General features: G+C 51.7%; 1 protein-coding gene across 6 annotated transcripts in view; it reads left to right on the forward strand.

Annotated features, from left to right (window-relative positions):
- The window catches only part of MAP3K12 (mitogen-activated protein kinase kinase kinase 12), a 533,632-nt gene that overhangs the window by 427,126 nt on the left and 86,151 nt on the right, over positions 1-20,355 (forward strand). For all 6 annotated transcript variants that reach the window (XM_069653287.1, XM_069653291.1, XM_069653290.1 and 3 more), the window contains 4 exons: positions 13,513-13,629; positions 18,007-18,156; positions 19,392-20,097; positions 20,220-20,287. In XM_069653287.1, coding sequence (XP_069509388.1) covers positions 13,513-13,629; positions 18,007-18,156; positions 19,392-20,097; positions 20,220-20,287 — 1,041 coding nt within the window. The remainder of the gene's footprint in view (positions 1-13,512; positions 13,630-18,006; positions 18,157-19,391; positions 20,098-20,219; positions 20,288-20,355) is intronic.

Raw genomic sequence — 20,355 nt, forward strand, 5'->3', positions numbered from 1 at the left:
AAGTCGCGGCGGCCCTGTCGCAGCCTGTGGAGGCGACCTCGGGGCCCATAGTCTCCCAGCCTCCGTGGAGGGAAGCCTCTTTCAGACCCATCGAAAAGACCCCCGTGAAGAGCCCGGCAGAAAAAGAGGGGGGGCGTGGCCATTGTAGACACGGACACAGCATCCGACGAGGAGCTGGTAGAAGTCTTAGAGGGCCTCGACGAGGGCGTCGAAGAGGCCCGTTCCCACGGGAGGGATCCCGACGAAGGTGACGACGAGAGCGATGGGGCAGCGGCGAGGGTCCTAGTCACCCGTCACTCCCGTCGCTTCCGGAGCCGCAGGATAACTCGGCGGCCATTTTGTTGGCGATACAATCCTTGTGTTCGGAGATAAGGACGAGATTGCCCTTACTACCGACGGAGGATCTGGAAATAGGCTCGACGGAGGAGCCAGAGCCAGGCCCGGCAGGAAGCCCCCCGAACAAGAGAAGACGGATCCATCCAGCCCGCCTTTACAGCCTTCGCGGCCTACTCAACCTTTGCCCACGTCCCCCGTCCCTGGGGATGGCACGGGAACGGACATGGCCACGACGAGTACCGACGACGGCGGCGGTGACGACGGGACGGAGCTCCTATCGCCCCCAGCCCGGGCCTCCCCACCCGACGAGATTGGATCTTTCCATGCAATGATCGCCAGGGCATCCGAGCTTTTTCAGATCTGCCCCGAAGAGAAGAAGGAAGGTTTCCTTTACCAACGGCGCGAGGCCAAGAGGAAAACAGTCCTCGCCGTGCCTCTGATGGATGACATCTGGGACAAGGGTCTCACCCTTCTCAAGAACCCATCTACGACGCCTGCCAAGAGGGATCGGTACGAGAAGAAGTACCGGGTCCCCGACGCGGCCCCTTTGTGCCTTAGGGCGCAACCGACCCCTGACTCGGTCGTCTCAGCGGCGGCCAAGAAGAAAGCGGGGGAGGAGGGGGCATCGGCCTCAACGTCAACTTCCCCGCCGGACGGCGAAGGAAAGAAGCTGGACGCAATGGGACGACGAGTTATCTCGTCGGCGGCAACAACGATTAAGGCAGCCAACGCCCTCGCGATCGTGGCCCGCTACGACAGGGAGTTATGGTACAAGATCGCCCCCCCTGTTGGATTTCCTACCGGACGACAAGAGGGCCGAGGCCCTGGGGATCTTGCAAGAAGGCGAAGTGGCGTCGGACCACGCCATTACGGTGGCAACGGACATTGCTGACACCGGTTTCCGCCAGCTAGGCAACTGCGTTTGCCTTAGACGACGAGGGTGGCTCAAGGCGACAGATTTCCACCAGGACGTACAAGCCAAGGTTTTGGACATGCCGTTCGACGGGAACAATGTGTTTGGGAAACCAGTGGATGAGTCCCTCCAAACCAAGGCGGACACGGAGACAGCTAAGGCCCTAGGCATTCTCCGGCAACAAAGGGCGTCCTTTCGGAGCACCGGAGGCAAGCTGGATGCCTCCAAGGGTTTCGGGGGTGGCTCCTCTATGTACTGCCAAGCGGCCCGCTCCTCGTCGCAGGAAGCCTATAGAGGACAAGGCAAGTCGGGTGGACCCCGCCATCGTCGCCAGGGAAGCCAAGGCGGCAAGGCGTCCTCCAAGCAAGATTGAACCGACAGCGGTGTCGGGCCCCCACCGGAGCACCCCGGTGGGAGGCCGGCTGGCGAAGTTCGTCAGCGTGTGGGAGTCCATCTCTACCGACCGTTGGGTGCTGGACGCCCTGGCCCAGGGGCACGCCCTCGAATTTCTAAAAAAGTGCCCCCGCATTCCACCCGTGGCCAGGAAGGAAAATCACGTCCCTCAACTGCTATTGGAGGTAAGGGCGATGCTCAAAAAAGGTGACATCAAGCTGGAGTATACTCAAGGTACTTCCTTGTGAAAAAGAAGACAGGAGGATGGCACCCCATCCTGGACCTGCGACGACTGAACAAGTACATCAAGGCACAGAAGTTCCGGATGGTCACCCTCCAGCACGTGCTGGGACAGCTGGAGGAGGGCGATTTCCTGTCGTCGTTGGTTTTGGAGGATGCGTACTTCCACATCCCCATTCTAAAAGGACACCAAAAGTTCCTCAGGTTCATGGTCCAAAGACGGCACTACCAGTTCAAGGCCCTCCCGTTCGGATTGAAGTCGGCACCCAGGGTGTTCACCAAGTGCCTCGAACCGGTGGCAGCGCAGCTGCGCCTGCAGGGGATCCACGTCTACCCCTACCTGGACGACTGGCTCATCCGAGCAAGGACAAGGGAGCTTGCCGTAGATCACACAGCGAAGACCGTCCAGCTGCTCACGGGCCTCGGATTCTCCATCAACTTTCCCAAATCCCACCTGGTCCCGTCGCAAGTCGCACTGTTTCTGGGAGCCAAGCCCGACACAGTGGCACGTCGGCCTCGCCGTCGGAGGAAAGGACGAAGGCCATCCTGGGCAAGGTGCAGTATCTGCTGGCCTACAGACATGGCCAGGGTGAGGTCCATCAAGTCCCTCCTCGGGATGATGTCCTCCTGCATATATCTTGTGCGTCTGTGCAGGCTTCGGATGCGCCCTCTGCAAGAGTTCCTCTACGCCCGCTGGATCCAAGCGACGGGCAGCTTCGCGGACAGGATCCCGCTCAACGAGACCTTCCGATGAGCGATCCGGTGGTGGGGCACCCGCGCTCATCTGACGGCAGGCACAGACTTTCAGACCCCATCTCACCAGATAACGGTGACGACAGATGCCTCCCTGGAAGGGTGGGGAGCGCACACCGGAGAACTTCACGCGAGAGGCCTTTGGCTCCCGGAGGAGAAGCCGCTCCACATCAACATCCTGGAGCTCCGTGCAGTGTTCTGGGCCCTCAGGTCCTTTCTCCCGTCCCTCAAGGGCAAGGTGGTAAGAATCTTCACCGACAACACCACCGCGATGTTCTACATCCGGAAGCAGGCAGGAACCAGATCTCCAGCCCTCTCCAAGGAAGCCCAGGATCTGTGGCATTGGGCCGTCGCCCAAGAGATGTTTCTGGTGCCCTTTCATCTGGCAGGGATAAAGAACACCATCGCCGACTCACTCAGCAGGGAGCTGCGCTCGTGCCACGAGTGGGAACTACGTCAGGATCAAGTGGATCGACTCTTCCGACGATGGGAAAAACAGCAGATCGACCTGTTCGCTAAGGCGACGAACTCCAAGTGCCAGAGGTTCGCCAGCAGATTTCCCCAGCCGAGGAGCATGGCCGATGCTTTCTCGTTCCCCTGGGACGGCCTGTTCCTATATGCATTCCCTCCGTTGCTGCTCCGACTCGTCAACCAGCTCAAGAGGTCCCCGGTGCAGGATGATCCTCATCGCACCGGCGTGGCCGAGGCAGATGTGGTTCCCGGACCTTCTGGACTTGTCAGCGTCCCCACCAGTCAAGCTGCCGACGGACGCGGATCTTCTCTCCAGAGAAGGAGGCGCCATACTTCATCACGACCCGGAGTCACTGAACTTGCAGGCCTGGCTCCTGCAGCACTAGAGTTTGGAGGGTATGATATTCCGGCTTACTGCAGAGAGGTTCTTGCAAAGGCCAGGGTGTCCTCAACTCTTAAGTGCTACGGACATAAGTGGAAGAGGTTCTCTGTCTGGTGCCGTGCACAGAAGATTAACCCTCTACGGATTACGGCCCCTCAAGTGCTGCCGTACCTACTGTCGCTGGCCAAGGCTGGACTGGCTCACGCCTCCATCAAGATACATCTGGCTGCGATCTCCCGATACACCAGAACCACAGGACGGGCGTCCTTGTGGTCCCATCGCCTGGTGAAGGAATTTATGAAGGGACTGTTCCGATCTTTCCCGCCGGTGAAGGCCCCTGCCCCGGCGTGGGAGCTCAACGTGGTGCTGACCAGGCTCATGGGGGCGCCATTCGAGCCCCTGCATTCGGCACCATTGAAGTTCCTGTCGTGGAAGACTGCGTTTCTTGTGGCCATCACCTCCGCACGACGAGTGGGAGAGATCCAGGCCCTATCCTGCAAGCCTCCATACTTGACTTTTCACGACACGAGGGTGGTGCTGAGGACGCACCCCTCCAGGTGCCGTCGGACTTCCACCTCAACGAGCCCTTGGTGTTACCTGTTTTCTTCTCGTCGCCGGCCGAGAGGACTTTGCACTCGCTGGATGTGGCTAGAGCACTGAAGTTCTACGTGGACCGCACAAAGAGTTTTTGGAAGACATCACAGCTATTTGTGAACTTTGGACCTGTGAACGAAGGGAAGCCTCTCTCGAAGGCTTCCATTTCCAGATGGCTCTCCGGCTGCATCATGCACTGTCATCGGTTGGCAAACCGGCCGTTGCCTGGCCGTCTGAGAGCCCATTCGACCAGAGCTATTGCTGCTACCACAGCATTCTTGTCTGGTGTGCCCCTGCTGGACATCTGCAGGGCTGCTACATGGAGGTCGACGCACACCTTCACGAGATTCTACTGCGTCAACTGGGATTCCAGGGAGGAGTCCAGGGTCGGCCAAGCAGTGCTGCGCAACCTGTTCGCCTAAGGTGAGCCTGGTGAGGAGGTAAGAATTGCTTAATGTTGAGTTGTTGATGTAATGCTTAATGTTGAGCCGTTGCCACCTCCCGTTGGTTGTGCATGTGTGTACTGCTATGTATTATTATTTCTGATGTTTGTTAATCTGCTTAGAATCACATGCTGTGCATAGTCCGACATCCAGTGGTCACTGCGGAGTATTGCATTTTGTTTTTCGTAGTCGAAAAGGGGACGTCGACAAGGCGTGTCTGTAACACTATCCATATAGTGACGTGCAGTGTACCCACAACCCCTCACGCGTCGAGGTCCCTCAGATTGTTTTTTTCCGCCCAGTTATTGGTTGCCTTTATGCAGAGCTCCTCAAGAGACATTGCAAAATCATTTCCTCGACCCTTGGTCGTTTATTATTATTAACTATAACACATAGATCCCTCCCTCGACGTAGCTGCCAAGCTGTTCTCTGCCGAGCAAGATCTTCGACGGAGGGACGAGCGGAGGAGATCCTTCGGCGCTGCCGAACACGTGGCCGGGCCTCGCCGGCCTAACACAATAGGGAGAGTGGGGTTGTTGGTCATTTCTTTGTTAACACTCTGAGAATGCCTTTCTCTTTCCCCTCCCTCTCTTTCGAGGTCATAATCACATTTCATGCCCTCAGCTATGGAGAGGACGCCCTTTAGGTTTTTCCCGCGTTGCAAGGGCAAGTTTACCTGGAAGGACAAGCACAAACGGTGTAACCGTTGCTTGCCCCTCGATCACAAAGAGGACGGCTGTGCGGCCGGTAAATTACTTAAACCCAAAACTTTAAAGGACCGCAGGGTCAAAAGGTGGGCAGCCTATGCGATGTCTAGGTCTGACTCCTCGCCAACTGCCACCGCTGCCGAATGTGACGAGGACAGTGATTACACGGCCTCCGCAACAGAGGTTGTAGACCTCTCGAAGGAGCGCTCCCGCTCCTCGTCGTCCGTCCCCTGCCCCGACAAGCCCGGCTCACGCCCCGCTTATGGGGATGAACACCCCGACGACAAGGACGAACACAGGAAAACACATAAGCACATACCCCACGGCACGCATTCGTCAAAGACGAAGGCAGCCATAGCGTCAACGGAGGCGTTGGGCCCACCGGCGTCTTCCGCCGACCGTAAGGGTCGCAAGCCCTCCCCGCCACCGCTTCCGCGACCGGTGACTGGGCTTTCTGTAAATAAGGGCGCTAACCCCAAATCCTCAGTCGACGCGCCTCGCAAGAGTGCGTACGTTGCCAGTAAAGACTCTGCACTGCCTAGCGATCCCTCGACGGAGAAGCTGATTGCCGAAAGCCTCGCGCGTATAGCTTCTAAAGACGGCCAGAGACGGACGACGGGTGACACGTCGAAAACCGCTCACAAGGCCAAAGAAACACAGAGGACGCCGGAGGGTAGGCTGGGACAGCTCCCACCGTCGACAGAAGACCCTAGCCAGCGAGAGGGTTTCTCAGAAGGCGAAGGGACTCTATCTTCGACGCTATGGGACAGAACTAAGCAACTACAGGGAGAGGGAACTCCCTTTTCACTCCCAGACCGCTCTGGCCTACCTTATTGGACTGCAGAGAGGTTCTAGTCATGTACGGACAAGCTAGACAGGTTCATGGCCATCCCAGAAAATAGGACACCCAAGAGGCCAAGGGAGGTACTCCAGGAGGGGCCATGGGCTAAATACCCAAAGCTCTTTAACCCCCTACAGGAAGACATGAACTCTTACGACCTCACTGAAGAGGACTCTCACTTCCAGGAAGAGAATGAGTTTGTGAATAATGAAGACCAACAAGAGGGAGAAGGTTTTCATGATGACACTAACATAGGTGAGGAGGGCTACGAAGAGGACCCAGGTGAAGGTGGCTTACAGCCCTGGCAGTCGCCATCAGGGTCTACAGACCCCGACATTATAGACATTTCTTCTCCTCAGACCACACCGGTCAGGAACCCATCTCCAGTAGACTATCAGCCCACCTCCAATGCGCTACTGAGGAAGGCAGCAGCACATTTTGAAGTTGAAACTGGGGAGGTCACCCCAGATACTGATTTCATCGAAAGGATTATTAAAGAAAAACCTCCCACTAGTCAAACTATTCCTATCCTCGCCTCGGTTAAGAGACGACTCACCCCATCGCTGTCCACCCCCGCGCTGGTAAGAGGGGTCAATCCAAGAATCGAGAAATTGTTCTCACCCTCTCAGTCAGACCCATTATATATCAGGGGTCACTCAGTCCCGGACTCCTTAGTGGTGACTAACACAAGGAAGAGGGCTGGGGTTCCACTGTCAACCAGCGAGGCACCCCCAGATAAAGAAGGGAAAAAGCTTTATGCTTTGGGCAAAAGAATTTCCGCCTCTGCAGCGTTTTCAATTAGGATTGCCAATAATACATTGTTGGCAAGCTATGCTGATGCTCAATGAGGAAAGCTTAAGCAGGACATCGAAGAAGCCCCTGAACCTCTAAGAACTCGCTTATTAGCTACAGTTACAGAAGGAGCTCTGGTCAACCAGAGCATCATTAAGAACACTCTTGATGCGGCAGAAACTGCTGGCCGTTCGTTGGTGCAGGGAATTCTGCTGAAGCGTCACGTCTGGCTTCGCAATTCCGGTTTCAAGGCAGAAACGCAGGCGTCACTCATTAATAAGCCAATAGAAGAGTCAAATCTCTTTGGAAGGGCAGTGGACGATGCACTGGAAAATGCGAAGAAAGAATTTGACACCATAAAGACCTTAGACCAAATCTCAAAGCCTCCAAACAGGCGGGGATTTGGGAACAAGTGCTTTTTTCGTGGCCAACTCCAACAGCAGCAGCAGCAACAGCATTACACTGCGGGCAACTGGCCCCCTAATCAGGGTACCAGTAACCAGTATAACCAAAGAGAACAACCCCGTGGCAAGGGCAGAGGCCGGGGCTCCAGCCCCAGAGGCACCCCGGCAAGTAACACCAAATGACCCGAAGGTTCGGGTCCTCTCCCATGCGTCTCCGGTTGGGGGCCGGATAGCATCGTTCCTTTCAGCATGGGAGGGAATAACATCAGACCGGTGGGTATTGTCAACCGTAGCCCACGGGTACTGTATAGAGTTCAATCGGTCCCCCACCTACAGACCTCCCAGGGGACGACGCCTGTCACCAGAACACCTCGTCATCCTCCTGAAAGGAGCAATAGAGGTAGTGCCCCTATCTCAGGTAATGGAAGGTATTTATTCAGTGTACTTCCTTGTACCCAAAAAGGACCTAACCATGCGCCCTGTACTAGATCTGCGCCCAGCGAACAAATTTGTAAAACCACAAAAGTTTTGTATGGTAACATTACAGGAGGTAATTCCCCTGCTATCTCAGGGGGACTACATGACAACACTAGACATGAAAGATGCATACTTTCATATTTTGATGTTGCCAGCGCACAGAAAATACCTCAGGTTCATGATAGAGGGCAAACACTACGAGTTCAGAGTGCTACCCTTCGGCATAGCGTCTGCACCGAGGGTATTCACAAAGGTACTGGCAGTGGCAGCGGCCCACCTGCGCAGGTTGTCCATACCGGTATACCCTTACCTCGACGATTGGCTCATAACAGGGGAGTCCTACGAGACATGCTTCTCAAACACCCAGAAGACAGTAGACCTTTTGTTCCAACTGGGCTTCTCCATCAACGAGAAGAAGTCCAGCTTAGACCCCAGCCAAATCAAACAATTCCTAGGGGCTCTAATTCGAACAAAGGACGGCCTCGTCTTCCCCTCCAACTAGAGGGTCCAAAATATGCTGTTTCAGATTCCTCAATATGTGGCCGGTCGAGAGGTGACGGTACGCAAAGCAATGCGCTTGCTAGGAATGATGCCGTCATGTATTTATTTGGTACCTCACGCGCGCCTGCGCATGCGCCCAATGCAATAGTGGCTCAACAGCCAGTGGTGTCAGGCCAGCGGACAATGGGACGATCTAGTGGTGGTCTTGCAGGCCTTGGTTCTCTCGCTACGGTGGTGGTCGAAGGAAAACCTGGTAATGGGGAAACCATTCGCCACCCCCGCAGTGGAAGCCACTCTAACCACAGACGCATTCCCTCACAGGATGGGGGGCTCACCTATCCCATCAGACTGCTCACGGAGTCTGGACTCCGAGCGTAGCTTCCAAGCACATAAACGTATTAGAGCTACTTGCGGTGTTCAAGGCACTAAAAGCCTTCCAGACACACCTACAAGGGAAGACAGTGATGGTCCTCACAGACAGCACCACAGCCATGTACTACCTCAACAAGCAAGGAGGCACTCACTCTCCAGGACTGTCCAAGCTGTCCCAGAACATCTGGAAGTGGGCTCTCAGACACAACATGTTCCTATTGTCACAACATGTACCAGGGGAACTCAATCTGCTAGCAGACAAACTCAGCAGAGACTTCCCTCTGCCCTCAGAGTACGAATGGCGGTTACATGAAGACACCAATGGGGCTTCCAAGAAATAGACCTGTTCGCAGCTCTGGAGAACTCACAATGCCTAGATTACGCCTCCAGATACCCACAGAACCGCTCCAAGGGGAACGGTTTCTGGATACCATGGTCAGGGAAATTTGTTTACGCTTTTCCCCCCCGACTCCTCTGCTGAACAAGATAGTGCACAAGATGCACCAGGAACCAGTCACCATGATACTGATAGCCCCGATGTGGGCCCGCCAACCATGGTTTGCACACCTGATGGAGATGTCCCTGTCCCCACCAGTGAAACTGCCCTGCCCGTACAACTTGCTGTCACAGGACAAGGACAAGACACTACACCCATGCCCACAGAACATGAACTTAGCAGCTTGGCTCCTGAGGTCATAGAATTTGGCCATTTACAACTCCCTTAGAGATGCATGGACATTCTCAAAGAAGCTAGAAAACCCAACACTCGCCGCTGCTATTCTAGCAAGTGGAAGAGATTTGTCATCTGGTGTAGAGGTAAGAGCATCAACCCAGTCCACTGCTCTCCCACACAAATTGTCCTTTACCTGACCCATTTACTGGACTCAGGTCTAGTGTTCAATTCTATTAAAGTCCATCTAGCGGCACTTTCTGCATACACCACCTCTCATCTTAAGGTGTCATAGTGGAAAGTCCCAGTTATCAAAGCCTTCATGGAGGGGGTAAAGAGGATACACCCTCCGATAGCAAACCCAGCTCCCGGCTGGGACCTTAATGTGGTACTTACCAGGCTCATGGGTTAACCCTTTGAACCCATGCACAAGGCAACTCTTAAGGACCTCACCCTTAAGACTGCTTTCCTAATAGCTATCACCTCCATTAGGAGAGTGAGTGAACTACAGGCTCTTTCTATTCTAGTCCCCTCGTAACAGTTCACAAAGATAAGGTCGTTCTACGCACACACCCAAGGTTTGCACCGAAATTCATATCGAAATTCCATGTCAACCAGTCAACAGAACTACCAATGTTCTTTCAAAACCCTTCCAATTTGGGAGAAAAGAGCCTGCATACACTAGATGTGCGCAGAGCTGTCATGTTTTATATGGAAAGAACTAGGCCACTGAGAAAGACTAATCAGTTCTTTGTCTCGGTAGCAGCAGGAAGAGAAGGGGATGCAGTCTCAAAGTCCACTATATCTAGATGGATTGTTCAATGCATCACTCTCTGTTACACTCTTGCTAAGAGAGAACTACCCTTCAAGCCAAAAGCAGACTCTACTCGAGGCACTGGGGCATCCATAGCATTCATTGCAAACGTTCCCCTTGAGTCCATTTGCAAAGCGGCAACCTTGAGTTCTGTACACACCTTTACAAAACACTACTGTCTAGATGCTCACTCTAGATCTGATTCCCAGGTGGGACAAGCAGTATTAAGACATCTTTTCTCTACTGCTCCTTCTCACAACCCACCTCCAACTCCGGGTACTGCTCGCTAGTCTATGCACAGCATGTGATTCTAAGCAGATTAACAAACATCAGAAGACAATGCATTACTTATCGTAAAAGCATTTATGATGGTTGTATCTGCTTAGATTCACATGCGCCCACCCTTCCTCCCCGCTCGGATGGAAGGAACATAGACATATTTCTACATCTCTCTCTTTTCTGTACTCACGTATAGAAGGCTCCCTCAGGGCAGAAAAAATACAAACAGAGGGACCTCGACGCGTGAGGGGTTGTGGGTACACTGCACGTCACTATAGGGATAGTGTTACAGACACGCCTTGTCGACGTCCCCTTTTCGACTACGAAAAACAAAATGCAATACTCCGCAGTGACCACTGGATGTCGGACTATGCACAGCATGTGAATCTAAGCAGATACAACCATCAGAAATGCTTTTACGGTAAGTAATGCATTGTCATTCATGAGCATGTGAATCCATGCCAGACCCCATGCTGGAGAAGGAACAAGTTACTTACCTGTAACTGTTGTTCTCCAGCATGGGTCTGGCATGGATTCACATGCGAACCCTCCCTCCTACCCCTGTGCGGCTCTTCACTTGGTCATACTGCCACTTTGCGTGCTTCCAAATCTGAGGATGGCTGCCAGAAGCAGGGCTTAGGGAGAGGGCAGTCATTGGCTGGGGGCAGTATGACCCAGAGACCATTGATTGGTTACTACTGAGAAAGTCAGATCAGAAACGAAACTGATACTGATTTTTTCTTTACCGAGGATTCCCAGCCTGACGACGGGGAATATTCATGAGCATGTGAATCCATGCCAGACCCATGCTGGAGAACAACAGTTACAGGTATGTAACTTGTTCCATCTACAAAGTGTGCCTCATTAGCATCGCTGGGTTAAAGTTGAACCTAAAAAATGCGCCCTTATAGCGTCACTGTTTAAAGTTGAACTTAGAAAGTGTGCCTTAATGGCATCACTGTGTTAAAGTTGAACTTAGAAAGTGCGCCCTAATAGCGTCACCGTTTAAAGTTGAACTTAGAAAATGTGTTCTAATAGCCCCACTGTGTTAAAACTGAACTTAGAATGCGTGCCCTGATAGCATCACTATGCTAATGTTGAATTTAGACGGTATTCCCAACATCATTGAGTGTGCCCCAATAGCGTCACTGGATTAGAGTTGAATTAAGATGGTATTCCCAACATCATTGAATATGCCCTAATAGCATCACTGTATTAGAGTTGAATTTTGAAGGTATTCCCAACATCATTGAGTGTGCCTGGTCGCATACACTTGACTGATTACCACAATATCACACTACTACTCTTACTCTCTCCTATACACCAGCATTCAATTAGAGCACAGCAGTACTATGACACATTTGGTAAAGCTGTTCTCATACTAACATGACTCATCAAACTACGCATCTTCCTAATAAAACACAGCTAGCGAGCACATACCGGCTAGCTTAGGCGACTCCTCAGGCCTAACGCAGCCAGAACTCAGTCTGGATGGCCACCCTCCAGACTGAACACATTCAACTGATCCCTTCAGCACCACACCCACCGGTAAGAAGCAGCTATCACACAACCACACCAGCTGCACACATACCTGGTGCGCCCACGCACTTTACAACTCTCTCTCTCTCTCTCAACTGACTTGAACTGCGGTTCCCGAGGGTGTTCAACCTACCAGCGCTTTGAGATCATACCAATGATACATAAGGCGCTATACAAATGCAAAATAACATAACATTTCCCCTTTGCCATGACCTCCACCAACATCCCCCCCCCCCCAGAAATAAGACACTGACTCGGGTTGTGGATGTACAAACCGCAGTTGCTTTATTAAGCAGGAGGTAGCTTACAGGTGCTCCGTTAATTGTTACTTGGCAATACAGCATCAGGTTATACTGCTCTGAGCTGCACACCCTGACACTCCCCACTTGGTGGTGAGCAGCATCCGTTGAGCAGAACTGATGCCATTACTTTTCCACTTTAACTTCGTCTTAACTCAAACTTGATGGCGAGCAGCATCCGTTGTGCGGAGCTGCCACCATCAACTTTTTCACTTTATTAACTTGTTAACTTGTTTTTTGAACACTCCCCCTATCGGCACCGGCTTTATTTTGCAGCCGGTTCCACTTCTCCTACTTTCCCAGGTGCTGGATCGTTAAACCTTTTCACCCCCTGTAGCCCGCCCCTGCCTTGCACCCCGTTGGCCAGGTGTACATGCTCTAAATTTTCCCTTCCCCCAACTCCTTCGTAACCCTGGCCTCCAGCTTCCAGGTCCCTATCTTATTCCTCGCCTCGGGGTCCTACCGCTCCCTCGCTTCCTTACCCCTCACACCTCGGTACCTGACCTCTGCCCCTTCCACCCGGTCTCCAGGCCTACTACTCGCTCCCCGTTGCTTGTGTGACTCACCCATTGTTGTCCCCCCATCAGGTTTCTGTTCTCTTTCATTCCCTGTTGCACTTGCCCCCTTCCCTTACCCCCGTTGCCTGCTTGTCATTCCCCTGGGGGTTGTACCCCCCCACTCTCCTCCCCCTTTGCTCTCCCCTGGTACCGACCACTAGTCCTCTACCAACTCCCCAAGTAGCTGCGCTGCTTTCCATACATTTGTCCCCTTCCCCCTTTCCTGACTAACTGTATTCCCCTGTGCCCTTTTTACCATCCCCTATTGTTGGGTTTATAAGCACGGTCAGCACTCTTACACCTGTCTACCATCTGTTTCCCCTTTGTGACATCCTTATAATACTCTGCTCTTGTGCACAACAATAGGGGATGGTCTAGCTCGCCCCCATATGCCCCTTTTCGCACCTTGTTCTGTCCCTCCTTTCTTTTTGCTTCCTGGCCTGGTGCCAGCTAGTCTGAGGAGGGCCCCTCCGCCCGACCCCCAGCAAGATCCTATTGTTGGAGGAGGAGGGGGTACATAGGCCTCAAGGGTGGCCTGCTGGGCGAAGCGGCTACGGCAGCATACGCAGCAGGCCGGTGCATCCCCTGGCTGTTTCTGGTATCGTAAACACAGCATTGGCTCCTTCACGCAAATTTTGCAAAATGCATTTTCTTCACCAACTGTCCACAGCTTGTCAATGTGGTAGCTCTGCTGACACTCTCCACTTGCCGTTTCTCTTTCCTGTCTCTCAACAGGCACGCGCTTGATATCCGGGAGCACTACGAGCGGAAGTTGGAGCGCGCCAACAATCTCTACATGGAGCTGAACTCTCTGATGCTGCAGCTGGAGTTGAAGGAGAGGGAACTACTCAGGTGAGTCCTACACTATCACACCGCTATCAGTTTCGCTGACTGCCTTACTACACCCGTCGTATCCTCCCACACGTGCTGTGTGATCATAGACAACGAAAGAGGGCTGGGCAGTAACAGGCAATCTATTATTCTAGATCTCTTGAGGTAGGCAAGAAGTGAAACGATTCTCCCACTTCTTAAACTGCCACCCTCCACCATCTGCCGCCTGTACTCAACATGCCCGCCAGCTCTCCGCTCTGAGTGCCTCACACTACAGCTACACTAGTACTAGAACCAGTGGTCGAAGTGTACAAAAAGAAGTAGTGGAACTATCTTCCCTGCAGGCCTGTACCCACTCCCCACAAACCCCATCACCACGCCCCCTCCCACACACAATACAAACCCCTAAACACTTGCACCTGCTGTTTAAGGGAACGTTCAGTGCAGTGCACTGAAAGTGCAAGCTGCAACGTCTTCCTACACTTTTATTTTAAAACGAAACCATTCCGGAACGGTTTCTTTTTAAAATAAAAGTATAGGAGCTGTAAAACGTAATTTAAAAAAGTAGAGGAGCACCGCTCCCGCTCACTTCGACCACTGACTAGAACCAATATTCGACTTTTACACTTGCCCTGCCCACTGCAACATCACAGGCAAAGAACTGTCGGAGTGCATCCTTACTGCCCAACTGTTACTGCTCATTTCTGTCTGTCCTGGGACCACGCCCACTTGCCACTCTTTCAGTGAACACTCATTGCCTTATTACTCCTGTCCATTTCCAAATACCAATCCCTTGCTGTAGCTCTTCTTCATGAGATATTCTGCCTGTTCCCGTCCCTTTTCTTCAGGTCTTCGCATGTCCCAACCCTTCCCCTGCGTACCTCCCACCCGTCCCTGTTTCCATCTTTGGCTCTCTTGGTAGCACCTGACCAGTTTGTTTACTTTCCTAGCACTCTTTTCATATTTAACTTTCTGTAGTCGCTGAAGACCCAACCCCTCCGTGGGGCTTCTCTTTGTTCGGCCCACCTGTGTCTCGCCAGGCTCCTTGGACTTCCCCCTGCATCCCCCGCTTGGTAGTCGTTCCAGAGTTTCATCATCCCCGCCGCATCATAGCATGTCCTCCAAAGCACTAATTAGCAGGGCCAAAGCACAAGGGGTTCAATCTGAGGTGGGAATGTCTTGCTCACTTGGGGCGCTGTGGGCAGTGTTGGGGGGGACTACGCTGCTTTTCTTTGTATTGCATTCCAAGCATGGGGGATTCCCAGCAGCTCTGAAAGGTTTCTCTTACTAGAACACGGTCCTTTCTGAAACTGGGAGCATCTGTTAAGAGATAACAAGACTGCGGTTCAGCCGCACAGATCAGCTGCTGAGGTATGGAAGTAATATCGGGACACCCTGGTCATTGGCCTGGAGTAGGGTCAGCGGCTTAGGGTGTATGCGAACTTGAACACTTTTGCGGCCTTACGCATTATGAAACCATTAATAATATTCATAAATAAAACATGCACCCTCTGCGCTGTACTTTTTACTTGCCATGGAAATAATGTCAACTTCGGTATCTTTAGGGTTGCTAATAGAGTGGGTAGTCCGAATGTGTGCCTGCCGTCGTAGTCTCTGTGACCACTAAGGTGCGTGACAGCGTTTCTCGGTGCAAGAGTATAACTGTGGGAAATCTGTGATTGTGCCTGAACGATTGTGTTTGGAAGATTGGCAAGACACTGTGGAGCTCATTTTCGAGTCTCCTGTATTTTGACGGCGAGTACCCATTCCCTTTGCACTGCTCCGTAAACGGGTCTCCGCTGCAAAATTTTCATCATTTGCACGATGGAGTGCAAAAGTGCAAGGCAAAGGGTGCTGTACAACCGTGTACGCCGCCTTTTGCCCTGTGCTTTTGCACTCCGCCATGCAAATTGAGTAAACGCTGCCTGCAATGTGAACACGGCATGCTGCATTTGCAATGGATTCCTATGGATTCCCCCTCGGTTTTTGCTGTCACAAAAGCCTGGCGGACTGCACAGGAGACCCCAGCATTTGCGTATGCATGAAAAGGCATCCCAGTGCAAACGCTGTTGGATTTGTATAGCAGAGATGAAGGGAGGCAGTGGAAAAATGAGTCACGTTCCGCCCCTTCTCTCCGCCATACAAATCCATGAAAATGTGGTGTGACGTGAATGAAAGGCATAAAAGCTTTAAGGCCTTACGGCTTTTAAGCCTTTCATTCACGTTACGCCCAGCTCAAAATGAGCCCCTGTGTGCAGAGCCGGCCTTAGGGCAGGGCGGACCAGGCGACCGCCTGGGGCGCCATAGTCCCTCACGGCGCCATTATCCCCCCAGGGCGCCAGCTCGGGAGCCTTTCAAGGGCTACCCTGAGCTGGCGTGGTTGGAGAAGTGTCATTTTGAAATTAAATGCACTCGCGTGAGCGGGCGCATTTAACAACAATAGGGTGCTGGCACCCTATTGAGATAATTGCCACCCTACTCCGGTGCAGGAGTGGGGAGATAATCATCTTAATAGGGTGCCGCAGCACCCTATTGTTGTTATATGTGCCGGCTCCCGCAACCGCATTTAATTTTAAAATGTAATTTCTCCCACCACAAAAAGATATTTGGCACCTCCACCCCCTAACCCCCAATTGACCAGGGGTGCGGCGGGAGGGGGGTTGTCTGTGTGTTTATCAGCCTGCACATGGCTAGTCAATTTTGTTATATACATTTGCGTGTTGCAGATGTATACTTTTTCTACTTTTCATGCTTAGTTCATAACAGTGGCGTGTCCAGACTGTTTTGTCTGGGGTGGCCCATGTAGGGCTGGCATGAAGCACGATCGCACACACCCGTAATGATCATACTTTAGGATAATAGGGTGGCACCTGGGGTGGCCAGTCAGATTCCAGGGGTAGCACGTGGGACCCCAGGCCACTCCTTGAACACGTCCCCAGACATGGGACTCTGATATCACTTCCTGCTCAGTTACTTCCTGGGTCAGGAAAGACCCAACAGGGAGGAGACAATGTGCACCATAAAAAGCAAGATGGCTGTTGAATCACACCCGCAGTAAGAACGCTGCATAAGAAGGGAGATTAGCACACTTATTTTACTGTTTTTAATGTCTTATTGCACTGATCCTTGATTTTAGCATAAGGGAGTCCATACGAGTATATTTTCAAAAACTGCAATACTCAATCTTTATTGACTATTAAAGAATGGCCTGAGAGGCATTGACTCGGGGCTCAAGATGTAGTAGTCATCTTAAACAGAATGAGGATTTTGATGGATTTCCAAGGTGGATAGGAAAAGTGGAGCAGATGTTGCCGATCCACCAGCATGAGATGTATATGTTGGTGGTAATGCAATGGATTGCTATGGAATCCGCCTGCATTTACCAACTAGTAAAAGCAGGCGGATCCCTTAGTAATCCATTGTAAATTCCCTGCAATCGTTAGTTGCGGCAGGCATTTACGATTTTCCTCAATCATAGTGGAAGAGAAATGTGTTAAACCTGTTAATGCCAGGTTTAACGCTTTCCGTTTACACTGTGAATCCGGAAAGATGAGAATTGCACCCAGGGGGCCCTTTTTGCACTTTTGTGCAAACAAAAACTTCCTTCAATGCAATTTAACACTTTATAGAAAATGACCCACACAGAATGATTCCAATATTTTCGGACCAAATGGGTTTGGTGGGGCATAAACTCTGTTAATGCTCCTTAACAATCGCAAGGCAGCAATGCTTAGCTTAGCAAGAGAGGATAGAGAATGAGGTCATTGTGGGGGAGTTGTATTTGTGTTCTGCAGTCATATTCCTGGCTGTTGATTGGTTTCCCACCTCATGAACCTGTCATTGAATAGCAGGACACAGAACCATCACTCAAAAGAAGGAAAGAGAGAAGTGTCCTTGCTTTTTCTTAGAGACCATATACAGTCTCTTTCTCACTGGGGATGGACTTGAAAATAGTTGTCTCTGGAAAATACTTGTGGAAAACATGGTGTTGCCACAGTACCCATGGTTCCCAGGCTCCCAGGCTCCCTCTCAAACAAACACAGCATTCTCCTGCCTCAAGCGCAACGTGGGTCCCCGAGGGGGCGGTAATCCCTGTTACCTTAACAACGCTTTCTCCGTATATGAACATATTATTGGACCCTGTGGGACGGTTGTTCGCTCCAATCTGGAAAGAGAAGCCACAACGGTGCTGCCCAGGTCACGTCAGGACAGCGGTTTATGCAACTGTCTACACTGACCTTTGCTTGCTGTCGGGTACTTGCTCCAAGGGTGCCACAGGGAGATTGAGTAGGTGTTTGTGCACCCCCGATCTCGGTTTGGGAGGCGGAAAGGGATGTGCAATCTGTATTTGGGCAGACAGGGAGCAGCACAACACTAACCCATTCCCTGTTCCACTAGGCGCGAGCAAACGCTGGACAAGAAATACCCTGGAATATTTAAGCATCACTCGTCCCGCACAGCTCCTGGTGCCGTCCTGCACGGAAACACTGTGGAGAAACTCATCAAGAAGAGGAACGTCCCACAGAAACTTTCCCCGCACAGCAAGCGGTAAGGAAGGGCAGATCACGCCTCCTCTAACGGACCCTACACAAGGAAGCCTTGTAAGACAGGTTGTAAGGCTCTGCCTGTCAGAGTGGATAACTCCAAAGAGATGGCCCTAATTAAACTGTTGTGTGCATATCTTTTTGTACTGCTTTTCCATGTGTTGGTCGCACGGTATTAGCATAATTGACCTAAAAGCATTTGACCTAAAACATTTGATAGACTTTTTTTGACCTTTTTTCGGTAAAATGTAATGAAATATATATATATGGAGGTGGGTAAGGGTATAGATTTGGTTGTGGGGAAGTGGCTTGTTGCGGGGGATCTCCCCCCGCATTTTAGACCAAAAAAAAGGATAAATAAATTCAATCCAATGTTATTAGGTCAAACTTTTTTAGGTCAAATAGACCCAAACCGGGCACACTCATATTGTATAGAATGGGATTTGTATGCCATGTGATTACCCGCATCAGTGACATTTTACACAGTGATGAGGAGTCTTTATTGCAAAATCTCTGATTGCAGATTAAGGTTGCCTCATAAAATTCCTTCCACGCTGCCTTCATGTTCATGCACATCAGTGGACTTTGAAGCACTCTTCAGGTGTGTGACCATCACACGTCAATGGCTCGTCGTTAGTTCTTTAATCAGTTCATCACTGGAGCCTAGCTTGTTGCCCACATCAGTAGCCTCGCACCAGCAATGTCCAGCTCTAGCACACTATTGCCTAATGCAACCTCGCTCATTGCCACATCAATTGCTTACACCCTCCAATAGAGTCTTGGCCATTGCCCTTCAAGCAGGCCATTGCTATCAGTCATTGCATACATTACTGAATGCAGTGTTCCCACTCCAAATATCGCTCCTCCTTTGGCATCGCGGCATGTATGCTATTCAATGAAGTCTTGTTCGTTTCCCACACCATGGTACTCATGCACCCAAATTGGGAGATGGGGAAACCCAAATGCGTGCCTCCTTCCACTGCATGTTGGGGGAGGGGATTCTTGCTAATTGTGCTGTATTAAAATCCCACCTTACACTACCAGGCGCCCTTACCTGCAAAGCCTAAAAGATAAAATTCCAGACTGATCTTTTCATCAGCAAATCTGCACCTGTTCAAAGGCTGACTTTTGGAGATGACCAAACAAAAAAAAATCTCCCATTGTGGCGAGTGGGAAGGGAGGGTCTGGGCCCATGCTGTGAGCAGACATAAATTTATAATGCACTTTTTTTTTTTACAGACCAGATATTCTTAAGACAGAGGTTATTCTACCAAAACTGGACTCCAACATAACCCAAGTGACCATCCCTGTGTGCCAGAAAGGTTCCACATCGCCGGGTCGCACACGTCGAGGGAAGCCACGCTACCGCAAGGCCAACACTAAGGGCAGCTATGGAGACCTTGTGGGAGTGAAGGCCACTGTGACCCAAGAAAACTCAGTGGTGGTCAACAGCCAGTCAGGCAAGGAGGTGCCCTGTGCTGTTGCTCCGGGACTGAAACACTTTGAGCCTTCCATGGCCCTAAGGGAACTCCATCATGACCTCCTATTGCGCAAAATGTCCTCCTCCAGCCCCGACCTCATATCCACCACCCTCGAGGTAGACGCCAAGAAGAGCAGCCAAAGCCCCGAATCCTCCCCTGTCAACGATGAGAACTCTAATGAAACGGAGCAGCCTCGCAGTGAGACTCCCAGTGAGGACACCATCTCTGTCCCCTTCTCAAGCAGTCCAGACTCTCCGTCAGGCCGGGCGGGAGCAGAAGGGGCCACGGCAGCCCCTATGGGGAAGGGGCCAGGGTTGCCAACCCTCGCTCAGAGACTGCAACCCAGCGAGGACAGTGAGCGCGAGCCATGTTCAAGTGGCATTGTGACCAAATCCGGGAGGACTGGCAGTCAGTACCTGACACCGGCAGAACTTCTTTACCGTGCGGCAGTGTCTAGGAGTCAGGTAAAGCCTGACTTCATGGGCTCCGTGCCTGGTGATGGAACCCGCACGTATGAGTATCATTGAGGGATAATTTAATAGATGGCTGCTTTGCTAATGCCCAGTCTGTGTCTTTTTCTCTTTAGAAACGTGGTGTATCCTCTGAGGAAGAGGGGGAGGTGGACAGTGAACTGGAGCTTCCGGATAGACCCAGGTAAGTGTTTATATGTGAATCCCTCTCTTTTGGACAGCTGCACACTGTCTGTACGGTAGAAGCAAAAG

The sequence above is a fragment of the Ambystoma mexicanum genome, chromosome 3q, assembly GCF_040938575.1.
Source record: "Ambystoma mexicanum isolate Mex_15411 chromosome 3q, UKY_AmexF1_1, whole genome shotgun sequence".
Lineage (NCBI taxonomy): Eukaryota > Metazoa > Chordata > Amphibia > Caudata > Ambystomatidae > Ambystoma > Ambystoma mexicanum.